Below are 14,506 nucleotides of genomic sequence, written 5' to 3'. Positions count from 1 at the left end.
GTAAATGAGATGAACAAATAAGGAGACTCTGAAAAGCTTACCCGGTTGATCGACCGTTCGATAGCTAGCTATACCATTCAGGCTATGTTGGACTAAGCAGGCATAAAATACACGAAATGCATGTAAACATTGTGCATTAATAATAGTGCATAATTTAGAGCATATCATAGCAACATACATGGAACCATGATAACTAACATTGACAAACAAAGAGGGAACTACGGGGGAGACAGCCTATGGCCACGCTTGCGAAATTCGAGAGGAAGACGACGTGGGAGTATCCCTGGTGAACCACCTTCTATTGGTCCATTTTCTTGGTCAACTTGACAGGACATCCACGTAAATGTTTTGATAACAGGGGTGCATGGATGTGCCTGCTCATATTGTCTAAGAAGCTCACCGTCGCTGTCACTACCACTATCTTCATCCGTGTAATCAAACAATTTTTCCATATGAACCAGTATCATAGAGAGAGCTGCATTGTGGTTCCATCTAACATTAGCTGATGCTCGAGTTCCCTCCTTGGTCTCAATGTTCCAGCTAATTGCCTTGGGTATAAGGTTACAGTCTGTGGTCCAAGAAGCTAGCTTAAAAACAGATAGATCTTGTATATGGTGCTCTCCATATAGCTCTTCAACCATGCAGCTGTTGTCCATTAGCTCTGTTATGGCTCTTTGTTCCATGACTCTGGTGGCACACCTTAAAGAGCAAGTATAACCCTCTGGCGCAATGGATTTGTAATGCTATGAATATTCATCTTGAAAGGCTCAAAATTGAGGCGAGTAGTCTTGATTGTGAATGTTTTTTTTGTCGAAGGCCTTTTGAGCTCGCTCCTGTTGCTTATCAGCATCCATGAATAGAACAATGTACATCATTGGACGAAAGGGCAGAAGAGCAAAATCATCTATCTCACATGTGCAGACGGCACTTATCATAGCTGATATCCTCGTGCTGGTTGGCTAACCAGCTCCAAGGACCTTGACAACAACAGCTTGTTGATAGATGACATCGGCAAGCAACTGCGATATTTCCCCACGCCTGGAGAACTTTGTCGCAACCAATGGTCGTTGTGTTCCATAAGAAGAAGGCTGTCGAGCTATATGATCACCATCAGACAACCCATCGACTGATTTAGATTTCTTAGCAGTATCACCACAACACCCTTTTTTAGTGTAAGCTTATGCGCTGGAAAATTGTTAGCAGTAATTGAATTTAGAAACTCAGTTGGGTACATAAGATCAAAATCTGGTATATGATCAGTTGATTTTGAAATGGTGTCGCAGCTAAGGTATTCTTTCATTTCACTAGGCACCATACCAACTATGAAATCATTTATCTCGTCGACAGTTAAGTTATTCGGGCAAACAATAGCACGTGATGCTAGATAAGAAGAGTCCGTATACCTAGAGGCAAAGTCTGGGAACACCTCATGTACTATCGCATGTATTTTATCACCATGTGCTTTTATCAACAAATCATCAGGGATGTCAATCCAAGTTGCCTCAGATTCATCCTTTTTCTTTGACACTGGCAACCTGCCATCACCAAGCGCTAACACCCATTGAGAAAATTGTTCTAGCTCGTGCCGTCGTTGTTCACTAAGCTCGCATTGCAAGAGCCGCATGTTGACAGTAAGCCTGAGAAGAACAGCATGGCTCCAAAGCGGAGAATTCGTTATAGATGCATCGACTATAGAAGCACGACACCCTTTCCTTATGACCGGTAATATCTGTCTAAAATCGCCACCTAAGACAACAACCTTTCCACCAAACGGCCTCACACTATTAGAAGGGGCATACTCTGAAAGCAAGTCACGCAAAGTTCGATCTAGAGCTTCGAAGCATCGCCTGTGAGTCATCGGGGCTTCATCCCATATGATCATTGATGTTTTTTGAATAAGTTCAGCAAGCATTGTCCCTCTTTTGATAGTACATAGACTATTTTCATTTATATCAATTGGGATTTTAAATCTAGAATGGGCAGTGCGTCCTCTTGGAAGGAGCAGCGAAGCAACTGCCAGCATAATTTTTTTCTCAGACCTTACCTTAGAGATTAGTGCATTCCATAGAAATGTCTTACCAGTGCCACCATGCCATAAACAAAGAAAAATCCAGGCTTCGATTCAGCAACACGACACATTATTGTGTCAAACACGTATCTTTGTTCAGGGTTTAGTTTGGGTATGATGGAATCAGCATGGGCAGCAAGAGCAACATTATCAAGAGCTAGTTCTTCATTGACCATCCTATTCCCAATATCATCATCTGGATGCAATGCTGGTTGTGGCAGGTCATAATCGTCTATATTACCACCACTGTTTGCGAAAAGAGTTTTAAATTCTTTAAGCAGGAGACAGACCAGCCTATCACGTGGGACCACATAGGAGGGATTTGATAGCGCTTTTCTAAGGCGATGCTGGATATCATCTGTAAAATATGTCCAATAGCCATCAAAAAGAGTCCAGACATTTCCGATTAAACAATACATGAAGATAGTAACAAACAATTGCCTTAATTGGTAGGATGATGCAGACACAATAGCCTCGTCAAAGAGCAAGTGCCACTCGTTATCGTTCTCAAGAAGCCCTCTTGCCTCGCATGCCTGTCTAAATGTTGGGTAAACAACACCCTCATAGGTCTTGACATCGGCATAGCTAGTCGCACCCTTTACTATCATCAACAACATTCGTAGGTAGTATAATTCTCCAGCAACAGGGCTAACATAATACATTCTACCTATTTTTTCAACCGGTGTACGTGGACGCCAACAACGTGCACTGTTGTCCCACGTCCATTCTTTCGGAAAATCACAGTATGTGAGTTCTCGTGCTCTCAAGTGTTTTTATTAGCCTCAAACCACTCTGTTAGCATAGTTTTTTTCGCAGCAGGGCTCTCAAGCAGTTTTTTCAGGTAAGTGCCTTTTTGATAGCGAACAAAATTCATGTTTGGAAGATGCACAGCTAGACGTTCAACAGTAGGCACCCTATAATGTATGTCAAAGTCCATTGTACGCCAGATTGATTCACAGGTAGATAGAAATCTAGCATTAATGTATTCTTCTATTTCATTTCGGGCGGTAACTCCATTGTCTGCGGGTCTGTTTGCTAAGCCCCTAGAAATTTCAAAATATACCTTTGTTCTATCGGATCCCTTTGTTACATATTTGAAAAGGTATTTAATCATGTTCGACTTGTTGCACCATTCAACGTTAATATGCGCTTGATATTTTTTCAAAAGGGCTAGGTTATATGGGACAACCCATCTATTATCAAGCTTGGTCCCGTTTTTAACAACATATCGGCCATCGTCACGGCGCATATATATAGTGAACCCAAACTCGTCCAGAGTTGTTTCATCCTGGAAGGACTTAGGGAAATGCTTGGAGCACTGGTTATTTTTCATACACACACATGATTTATTTTTGTCACCGCAAGGACCATGTATCATGAACTCGTCAACCAAAGCATAGCCGAAAGGATCACTAAATATGTCAGGGATCTCAGCAGATATGAAACCATCAACAGCAGCGGCACTGAAATCAGCGTTGCCTGCTGCAATCCACACAAGACAATGTATGTGTGGCAACCCACGTTTCTGGAACTCCACTGTGTATAGAACTACATGCAAAAATGTTTGGTATTAGAAGAAGAAAAACACACGAAAACAGGCAGGAAACAACACGTAGATGACCCACACCTGCAACGACTGGACCAAAAGTTTTCCCCTCCCTAATATCAGCGATGAACTCGTTTACTTTCATTTTAAAAACTCGCACAATTATGTCGGACCGATCACTTGGCACCTGGCCTGGCTTAAACAGGAGGGCGCCATATATCTCTTGCCATTTGGAATTACACGTGAAAGTGATAAATAGATCAGGTGAACCGAAAACACGACAAACAGCCATCGCATCCTGGTAATTTTGCACCATGTACCGAGGCCCTCCAGTAAAGCTGTGTCACGCCCTGAGTTTTCCCCAAGCCAAGAAATAATTAAATACTGTATTAAAAATAATTTGTTAATTAAAGTTCAGGAGAAAAGCAGTGTATAAATTAATTTAACTAATTGGAAACTTTTCGGAATGTTCTAAAATGTCCCAAAAGCATTTTAAATTATTAACGGGATTTAAACTTGAATTGCAATCAATAAAATTTGCTCAAAGAAACTTAATAAAAATCAGCAAAAAATTAGAGGCAATTTCTTTTTTTTCCTCCTTCATTTTTCTTTTTCTTTTCCCTTTCTTTATCTCTTTTCCTTTTTCCCTCCTTTTCCTTTCTTTTTCCCTTCCTCCTCAAATTGGGCCGAAGTCCAATTCTCCTCCTCACTCCTTTTCCTTTTTCCTTTTTCTTTTTCCCCTCTTCCTTCCCGAGCCGGCCCATCCCTCTGCCCCTCCAGGCCGGCCAGTCGAGCCGCCCTTCTTCCCCGCGCGCGTGCCCCCGCATGGGCCGCCAGCCACCTCGGCCCAGCTCGCCTGCTCGCCCGCGCGCCGCGCCTGCCCGCGGAGTCCATCCTCCCTCCTCCCTCGCGCCACTGACAGGCGGGGCCTGCCTATCAGCGACCGCACCCCGCTGCGCCGGCCGCGCCCAAGTCCGCCTCCGCCCTGACTTCGCCGCGCCGCCGCATCGTGGCCGAACCCGCCGCCGCCTTTGCTGCGCCGTGGCCGGTACAGACTCCGCAATCGCCGCCCCGCCCTAGCCGGCGCCTTCCCCCTATAAATCCCGTGCGCCGCCGCTTCCTCGCCGCCGTCGATCGATCTCGCTGCCGAACGCCTGTCGTCGCTGCCTTCCCTCGTCACCACCTCTGCCTCAACCTCGCCGACGTAACCTCGCCTACGCCGCCACCGGTGAGCGCCTCCATCTCCCTATCTCCCCCTCTTTTCCCCTCCGCCCGCGCTCGCCGGAGCAGACGCCGTCGCCGCGCCCTTGCGCGGTTTGGCCGTCGCCGTTGTCCCTCCACCCGCCGTCTCCTTCGCCTCGTCGTCGCAGTCGCGACCCCGCCCGTGGCACCACCGCCCTCCCATCGCGTCGCTGTCATCGTCCTAACCGAGCCCGCCGGACGACGTTGACTCCCCCACGCCGCCGCCGAGCGTCGTGCGTCGTCCGCTGCCGGTGTCGCCCCTTCAGCCTCCGTCGCCTTCACCGCTCTCATCTACCTCGCATCGCGTGCATCTCGTCATGCCGGCGCTCTGCCGCCCTCGTCGCCGTGCCGCGTCCGCTCGCCGCACCGGTCGCGCCGTCACGCCGATGCCTTGCGCCTCTCCGCCGCTTTGCCTAGTGCCGTGCCGAGCCATCGCCTCGCCTACGCACTTGCCGCCTCTACCATATCGCGCGGCTCCTAGCCACCGAGCCGTGCCGGCCGCCCCTCGCTCGCCTCGCCACCGCCTCGCCTGCGCACTCGCCGCCTCTACCACGTCGCGCGGCTCCTGGCCACCGAGCCGTGCGGCCGCCCCTCGCTCGCCTCGCCACCGCATCGCTTGCGCTGAGCCACGTAGCTCGCCGCCGTGCCGCGCCCTCGCCGCCTCGCCTCGCCCTGCTGCTGCGCCTCGCCGCTTCCGCAGTTGGGCCACGCTGCTGCTCACCCGCTTCGCGCCTCCCTCGCCGTCGCGCGCGTGCACACCGTCGGTGCTCGCCTCCGCCTCGGCCGTCGCCGGATGCAGCCGCCGCCTCTCCCCTTCCCTTCCTCGCTGCGCCGTCCCGCCGCTCGGCCGCCAAGCTGCGTCACCGCTTCACTGAGGTCGTCGCCTTACCCGGTCGCCCCTGCCTCGCCGCCGCGCCAGTGTCACCGTGGGCTTGCCGAGCTACATCGCCGCCTCTGCCTCTGCCGCGCCGGACATAAGGCGCCGTGTCCGTGCCACCCAATCGACGCCCGCAACGTCCACCGTCGTCCCTCCAGCCACCGCGCGCCGTCCGCCCCGTGCCAACGACCATCCCTGCAATCCATGCGTCACCGCCTTCAACCGCCGCCCGCAAATCCCGGTGCCGCACCAGCAACAGCCGCGCCACCGCTAACCACCTCCACGCCCTGTGCGCCGGTCGCCACCTATAGATCCCCTCCTCTTGGCCGCCGCCGCCTCGTTCGATCTCCCTCGCGCCCGCCTCTCGCTGCCGCTCCGTGTCGTCGCCCGTCGACGGTCTTCGCCGCCAGACGTCGATCACCACACGTGCGTCGTCATCTCCTCTGCCACCGCCTCTCCACCGTCGAGCGCCGACGCCGCACATCATCGTCGTCGCCCTCCACGGTGAGTCCGCTCTCCTCCCTCCTCTCTCCCTTCCTCTGTTTTCGCCGCGCGTCATCGAGGGTGTGCGTGCGCTGTGCATCGCTGTTGCCATCTGGCCGCACCACCGCCGCTATCTCGCCGTCGCCGAGCCCGCGCCATCACCCGAGCCGCTCGGCCGACGCCATCGCCTCTTCCTCCTTTCCCGTCCTCTTCCTCCCGGCTCGTACTCGCGCGTCGACGCCGTTGGTCCTCCTCGCCGCCCCTCGATCGCCCTCTCCGGTGAGCACCTCCCCTCCCCTCTCCCCTCGCCTTCCCGTGCCACCGCGCCGCCGCTCTGCGTCATCGTCACCGTTGTCCGCCCGGTGAGCTCTCCCCTTCCTCCTCAATCTCTCCCTCGGCGCCCGTCGTCACGTCGCGCCGCGCCGCGCCGCCCGACGTCGTGTCGTCGCGCCGCCAACACTGCCGCCCCTCCTCCGTCCGCTCCCTTTCCTCCTCTTGTCGCCTCCGCGCGTGCAAGCCGTCACGGCCACCGTTGCTAGCCGACGCGCTACCGGCCTTCGCCATCGTCCCCCTCTTCTCTCCTCTCCGTCGTTTTTCCCGCGCCCTCGGCCACCGTCCGGCTGAGGCCGCCGCATCTCTCTCCCCGGCTGTCGTCGCCGCCGTCCCTTTCTCTTCCCCATCCTCTTCTCTCCCTCACGCCGCCGACGCCACTCCGCATCGCCGCCGCTCTACCCCGTGGTCACCCCGTCGTCGACCGCTGCCTTCCTCCTCGCTCCCCCTCTCTTCTCCCCGGCTCGCTGCCCGCACGCCACCTCACCCCGGCCGCTGCTCTCGCGCCGCCGCGCTCGCATGTGTGCTTAGCCCCGATCTCCGGTGCCGCCCTCGTCGTCAGCCATCGCCGGGCGTTCGCCATCGCTGTCCGCCACCACCCGTCGCTCGGCCGCCCCCTGTTTGGCCGAAGCAGAGCTCCCTCTTTCCCCCTCTGTTTTCCCCTCACCGCCAAGTGGGCCCCTTTGGTCAGCCGCCCCTCCCTTCTCTCTCCTCTCCTCCCCGGGTCCACGTGTCATACTCCCTTTCCCTCCATGACTCACTGACCAGTGGGCCCATTGCGTCAGCGCCAGCTTTCTCCCTCCGCTGATGTCATCCCTCCAATTAATTACGCAATAAATCATTAAGGTTTTCTGTTTAGTTTAAAAACACAGATAATCTTCTAAAATTCATAGCTAATTCATCTAGTCTCCGTTTAGGTCCATTCAAATTTTATTAAATCAATAAAAATGCCAAGAATCCATTAAAAATAGTTTCTTTCCCTGTTTTAGTAGTTTTATAGCCTGTTTTACTTGTTTTGCCTTGTTTATCGTAGGTTTTGACCCCGTCGCAACGCCGTTCGTTCCCGAAGTTGTCGCCAAAGTTCCTCTGGGTCTAAGCAAGGCAAGTGGCACCCTTATTTGATCATATTGAACCTATGTTTATAAAATTCACCGCTTTACATTCAAACATGCATTGTTTTATACAAATAAATTTATTGTATTTATCTATTGGGCAATTACCAATATACCCGTTGATTCCCACTCATTATTATTGTCATCCCAGGGTTAATTTGACTAGAAATAGGCTTAGCAATGCTTAGCCATGCTTAGTTCAACTAGCTCACCAATTATCATTTAATTATTAATTAGACTTTGATAGACCTTTAATGGTTTTGATCGTGGTTAATCTCCCGATGTGGATTAATAAAAACTAAAATATTGCTTATGGTAGGCTGTGGGTGCATGGTTTTGAGAGTCGTGCCCATGGTAATTAAGGACCGGTTCTCAGGAAACCCTGAAAGTCTTACACGTACTAACCACAAGCCAAAATGGGCAACGGTGAGACTCGTAATCTAGCTTGTCCCTATTCGACGTACCAAGGCAAGGGTAAGCATGATGTAGTATGGACGGGCAATCGTGGTGTAACGAAAGCCTCCGCTGCTTCCGGATTCACCAAGGCACAAGAGGGGACTGCCCGACTTGGTGTAAAGGAGGGGGTGAAACCTGAAGTGCGGTGCGATTGTCTACGGAGGGTTAGGTGAAAGGTCTTATCATGGTTTCCGCACTGAGGTATCGTGGTGATACGTTGGGGCATGATAACATGCTTGGGAGCCATGTCTTGTGGGTAAAGTTGTACACCTTTGCAGAGTAAAACTATTCGAATAGCCGTGCCCGCGGTTATTGGGTGAACTGACAGATTCTCTGGGATTAGTTGAACCACTTTAATAACTTGATTAATCTTGGAACTGGTTTGACCCTGCGCAACGTGGTGTAACATTGGCAATGGTTTGGGTCTATCGTAACGTCGTTTAACGTTGGACAAAGGGTTGACCCTGTTGTAGTGTGGTGTAATGCTGGACAGTGGTTTGGGCCTGTTGCAACGTGGTGTAACGTTGGACAGTGGTTGATTATTTTTAATGTTACTTTACTTTTATTTCAGTCAATTTTATCTACTGTTTTACTAAATTACGGCAGCTTTGTGCAATTTAACCTTAGCCTATCCCTTGATACCCTATTGCATTCATTATTCTCTCTCTTGGGTGTTACTTGTTGAGTACGGTGGTTTGTACTCAGCCTTGCTTAATTTTTCCCCCCACCAGAGCAAGTGCCAGAGCCTAAGTCAGAAGTCAGAAGAAGGTTGTTCCTAAGGTTGAAGTGAGGTTCAGTCCACCGTCGAGAATGCCTGTGGTGTGGAGCCGTCATCGCCAGCTAAAGCTGAAGATTAGATGGTCTAGTCTTGTTTTTCTTTTCCGCTGCATTTCGATAGATAACTGTTTTTATTTGTTTTTAAGTCGTGGAATTGTGTATTGATTTGTCATAGTGTGTACTCGGACTAATTTCTGGACAGAGATTAATGCATGCTATTGTTCAGAAATTTGGTGTAAATTTCTGGACATGACAAGCTGGAAGGCAAGACACATATCGCTGGCCTATAGAATCGCCAGACTCAAGACCATGGTCAATCGCATCAGCAATTCCGTAAACACACTCTGCTCGTAAATCAGGTTGGTTCTCAGCAAAAAACTTGAGCCTCGATCCTTCAACAGTCGAGTACATATCTACACATATAGAATCACTAAGACGGCCACAACATGTATATGGGTTTGGTTTATTTAGTCTATAGTTGAGGGGACAACGGTAGTACTCAAGCATCGTCACATAGCGTCGTGATGTTCCAGTTATGCTTGGGAAATCGCTATATTTTATAGCTAGATGGAACCCCCGCTCGCCATATGGGAAAAGCAAAGGGTACTGTAACGCCATATACGATGGATGCAATGCAGACACACGTCTAAGCCTACTATCGGAGGACTGGGCAACAACATCATATGTGTACTTATCATCTGAACAATCACCAACAATTATACCAGCTATTTCACCGCTTGTTGGTAGGTTATATTGGACCTCGTCTTTTGAGTTGCAGCCCAAGAGCCTTAGCGCAATTTTTTCATCACCGTGTTCTTTTAACCTGTCCCTAGCAAAGCGAAAAGATTTGACCAGATCATTGTGTTCATCAAGCATACCAGTTAACTGTGTAACAATAGATGGGTCAGACCCATCAGCATAGGCATCCCTATCGAATAGGCTCATCCTATTGTTAATCTCGTTTTTAGTATCGTATATGTAGAGTTGAGCAAACTTCGGTGGGGCACCTCGCTGTGGCAGCAGGCTGCCAATCCGATGGTGCACAATACCATTGGATCTTAAAAACACATGGTGCTTTTCCATTGTTGATGGACTTGTCTACATCAGCTCCTAAGGAAGTAAACGCAAAAAGCGAGTTGTATGATCGGATCTGGCGGAGGAAACACTTTGATCGTCTATCGCCATCAAATCTTAGAAGGTTCGGCAACACATGAGGTCGGTACTTTAGGTCGTACAGGCAAATCTTACCGCCCCTACAACACAAGTTGTATGCAATCTTTCGCTGCGCAACATCATTGTCTCTTTTGACTTTCTTGGTACCAGAAAACCGCCCCACAGTAAGGGCATTCATGGGAGGGTACACCATAATAGGATCGGTCAGGATACAATGTTGCATATATTAGGTAATCACTAAGCACGGGGCAACGTGGAGCAAGTGTAAACGAAAAAATTCACTATGGCTGAACAGACCTTTCAATGATGCGATATAGTCCTTAGGCAAAGGCAGGACATCCAATTAAGATATGATAGGTATAGAACACGACCGTCCTACCCAGACAGAAATGGACATGGAAAACTAGTCGCAGCGCAAATATACCATCTAGGATTTTCTGAACCAAATACCCTAGGTGACCACCTAATCTCTTCAAACGACGTTGTTCTCTATGTGTTGCAGCGGCATCACGTGGCACATCTAAAAGTGTTCTTTTCCCTAAACACAATCAGCAACATGTTAAGAGAACCATAAGCATCACCAGGGAAAACGACAGGGCAAAACACAAATAGGTACAAACTTACTATTGGGAGCACTCAGCGAGCTAGCACCGACGGCACCAACGGGGCTGGACTGAGACCCACCACAGCCAGATAAAACAGTAGACGAACCGAGAGCATGGGTAGGGAAACCTGGGCTACTGCTTGATGGTATCGAGTGGCCTGTGGATAACCCAGACGTTGTACGACTAACATCGGCGAACACAGGAGCCTGCAAAAATCATAAGAAGCGCAAAACATGTTCTGGGTGAAACCTATGTTTTAAGAGATAGGCAGCACCCTGTGGCACGGAAAGGATAACAGACCCTGGCCTAATGAAGCACGGCGGCGTGCTCGACTTTCTCGTGCCCGCTGAACTCGCTGGGAAGGGTGACCCGACATCGCACACGCCAAAGAGCTGAAGCCCTCAAACATATAATAGACCCAACACCAAATTAATAAGCATATAACATGGATATCAACATAAAACCGTCTCATTCAGCGTATCGGAAGGGAGACACATGTTAATCCAAAGAACAACTACTCTAGTACAAACAAACATAGCGAAGCACATGCACTGTTACACTAGACTGCATGCGAGGCACCTATTGCTTGGTGCATTAGCTACTTCTATGGCCTATATGTGCTAGAGAAAAAGTGATCTTCCTTAACGAAGCAGGACCACAAAGCAATACATTGTTGCAGAACACCCTCGCATGTTAGATCCATTGGAGCATAGCGTGCCCGGAACCTAGAAAGGTGCGATGAGGCTGTAAGAGCCGCGTCGACCGCGGAGGCTGTTATTTGCCAATATGAAAGCAAGCTCTGCAGGTTGTAGTCGTGGATTGCGAACCCATACTTGGCCTGTAGAAATCTAACAGCCTGTTGTGCAACCATTTCATAGGAAATAGCAGGCTGATCAGATGCAACGATCCAAAAGAACTTGCTTATTGTTTTGCTGGGGCTCTCATCCGATGGGAGAGCAAGCTCAACACCTGCTAGCAAGGTGTCGTTGCCATCTACCTCCCAAAGGTATGTGACGAATGGCAGGCCACAATGCCACGCAGCAGCGTTTAGCAAAGAAACAAAGGAAACCCCAACAGCAACCATCTTGGAAGAGAAATAACACTGCGAGTCATGAAGAGATATCTTAAAAGGGTGCGGAGAGGTGTATGGTCTACTGCTATAAGCCAGCAGGCAAAGCGATGGAAGTCAGAAAAGGAAAGATTAGAAATACAGCCAGGCAGGCAACAACGGGCCATATGACTGGCTGTATAGGCCCATACATAGTGCTTGCTGAGACAGCAAGGGCAACATGTTCGCAGGCAACACAAAAGGTGGTAGTAATTATACCAGGACACCCACACAGCAAACCAACCGCAATAAAAACACATAGCAAACACAAAGGCATATGCGAAAAAACGAAAGCAAAACTAAACACAGAAATTGTAGGAGAAGGGTGGATATATACACCTCACAAGACCGAAGGTCACGTGCTAGCAGAGGCGAGCAAAAAATCTGGAAACCAACCACCTGGCCCGAGCGACCTGGGGTGCTCCGTGTCCGCACCAGAAGGGTTTAGAGGACACTGCAAAGCAACAACAACAATGAATAATCGGCAACCATAAGCAATTACACAGCCTCACATGGAGGTAACAAACCTAGAGGCGAGATGCAGATCCTAAGCAGTGGCAGCACTACAGCAGCTATGATCCATCCTGCACAGACACATGCATTGAGAAAAATAGTCAAGGAGCATGAAAGGCATATTCGGTAGCGAATCACCTAGTGTTCACCATGGGTGTAAGAGCGAATGCGGCAAAGACGAAAACAAAGCGAAGAAGCCAACCGAGGCAGCGCAGTAGCTTTGAGACTTTCAACCTGCAAGGAAGAAGCGAGCAGGGAAGATAGCAAAAAGGTGAGGGGCATGCAAAAGGCACTAGTGCGTAACCATACCGTGGCATAGTGCGCGCATGTCGATTTGATAGGCCGCTTACGCGCTGCTGTACCAAGCACACAGGCGATACATGCGTTCCTTGGACATCGCCATAAAAACAGACACTGCATAGAGAGACATAAGGCTGTGCCTAGTAGACATAGAGATACACCAAAAGTCAAGGATGTCAGGGGGATGCACCAAAAGTCAAGGATGTCAGGGGGAGATAGAGAGACACAGTATAAGCGTACTATAGACCAAAGTGACTTCTAGGTGGGCCACCGGGCAACAACACCCCCACAGTCAAACAGACAAAGGACATCCACTGTGACAGGCTGAAAGCTTTATGAGGAAAATCTTTCAACATACCGCAGTCCGCAGCATAGTACCACCTCACCAAAGAAACCACATGGTGCCCTCTCTACAGCAACTCACATGGAAGCAAGATGGTGCTTACCTTGTCGCCCTCATCCCACAGAAACAGCCAGCAAATTCCTACCAACAACAACAAACGACGTGTTATCTTTAGCCATATGAAATAGGAGATAAAGCTATATACACAGCACCATCTCTAACCCCAACATGCGAGAAGAACATCGAGCACACTGCTGCTAACAGCATGAACACACTGAATTTTCCATATGTTCTACGAAGGTACATACCATCTTACCAATGGTTATCTAACCTGGGCAGGCAAAAACACCCAGCTGTAAATCAGCTGTAAATATCCAGCGGTAAAAACCGAGGAACGATATATGTCTGAAAGCTGAAAGACCAGCACGATGAAGGATGAATAAATAACAATAATTAAACATGTGGGCTTGGTTGACAGCAACATAGCTTCTAAGCAATAGCATGATCCAGAATCAGCAACCACAAATAAATATACCTACAGTTTTGGTCGGTAATGGCATGGCGCAAATCTTTGTATGGTTGTTTCCCTATCAGACAAACCAAAGGTAAGGCTAATACAGCCAATGGTTGCATCGGTGCTCTGATGGAGGCAATATATTGACATCCGTATTTAGCCCGCCTAACTAAAATGGCACAGCAGCCGGACTTAATCTGAACAACAGAAAAACGTTGGCAACGCTAAACCTATAGGTACCAATCACACAAACCGATTTCATGTCTGCCAGCTTGTACTGCAGCTCCACACAAGTGCACGATAATCTAAACTCTTTGGAGAAAATACTATTACAGCAACAATTAGAACAGCAACACGAAAGAACTCACCTCTCCCATCGCAAGGCAAACGGCAGCCCAGCTGGTGAGATAGGAAATGTCCTCATCGTCAACCTCCATGGCCTCTGAGCGGTACCCTGAGCGTAGTGGTGAGGACCGGTGGTTAGGCAAACTAAAACAGCTCACCACGCCGGGCCAACGAACCCAATAAATCCATCCTAAATCGTAGATGGGGATGTAAAAAGAGCAGCAGAATTATTATAAGAAAGGAGAAATAGCTGTGCGCAACCGCTAAAATCGCCCAATCGAAACCAGAGCACAAAACGACACATAAATTCACCCACCAGATCTAGATGACCGTAGGCAAGATAAGTCCCCCAACCAAAAGAACGATACACAAATTCCTGGACCAGGCTCTGCCACCATCACCGATCCGTACATATGGCGATGCAACAGCGGAGCAACCTATGAAGACAGACAAAACGGGAAGAAAAGAGAAAAGGGCAAATAAAGAGGCGGTGGTGAAGACGGCTCTCTCGCTACCTGGGTAAGAAGACGGTGAACGGCAGGAGACAGGCCACGGCAGGGCCAAGCGCAAAGGGGAGGACGGCGCCGTGCGGCCGGAGCAAGCCGAGGAGGACGGGCAATAGTGCTGGACCGAGCTACGCGGGAGGGGACGGAGAGAACAAAACGGACAGGCCGCCATCAGCTGAACCAAGGGCCTCTCTGCAAGTTCGCCAAT

The 14,506-nt window shown here is 49.7% G+C and overlaps 2 protein-coding genes and 1 long non-coding RNA gene across 3 annotated transcripts; all 3 read right to left on the bottom strand.

Moving 5' to 3' along the window:
* Positions 1 to 1,096: 1,096 nt before the first annotated feature.
* On the bottom strand, positions 1,097 to 2,730 carry LOC107303444. The gene is made up of 3 exons (XM_015835952.1): positions 2,510 to 2,730; positions 2,080 to 2,314; positions 1,097 to 1,759 (listed from the first exon to the last, which is right to left on the bottom strand). Exons 1-3 carry the CDS (start codon positions 2,728 to 2,730, stop codon positions 1,097 to 1,099), a joined length of 1,119 nt encoding a protein of 372 aa, XP_015691438.1.
* A 7,450-nt stretch (positions 2,731 to 10,180) lies between these two features.
* Positions 10,181 to 11,540, bottom strand: LOC121054187. The gene is made up of 5 exons (XM_040523190.1): positions 11,326 to 11,540; positions 10,970 to 11,061; positions 10,689 to 10,886; positions 10,489 to 10,602; positions 10,181 to 10,439 (listed from the first exon to the last, which is right to left on the bottom strand). Exons 1-5 carry the CDS (start codon positions 11,538 to 11,540, stop codon positions 10,408 to 10,410), a joined length of 651 nt encoding a protein of 216 aa, XP_040379124.1. The 3' UTR covers positions 10,181 to 10,407.
* Positions 11,541 to 12,029: 489 nt separating this feature from the next.
* Positions 12,030 to 13,043, bottom strand: LOC102701261. Its single transcript, XR_001550070.2, has 4 exons — positions 12,600 to 13,043; positions 12,429 to 12,524; positions 12,305 to 12,361; positions 12,030 to 12,231 (listed from the first exon to the last, which is right to left on the bottom strand). It is a non-coding gene; the product is annotated as an uncharacterized LOC102701261 (long non-coding RNA).
* Positions 13,044 to 14,506: the final 1,463 nt, after the last annotated feature.

The sequence above is a fragment of the Oryza brachyantha genome, chromosome 4, assembly GCF_000231095.2.
Source record: "Oryza brachyantha chromosome 4, ObraRS2, whole genome shotgun sequence".
NCBI classification, from domain to species: Eukaryota; Viridiplantae; Streptophyta; class Magnoliopsida; order Poales; family Poaceae; genus Oryza; species Oryza brachyantha.
Note: the sequence above shows the minus strand (reverse complement) of the source record. Positions and strands in the feature narration are given on the sequence as shown.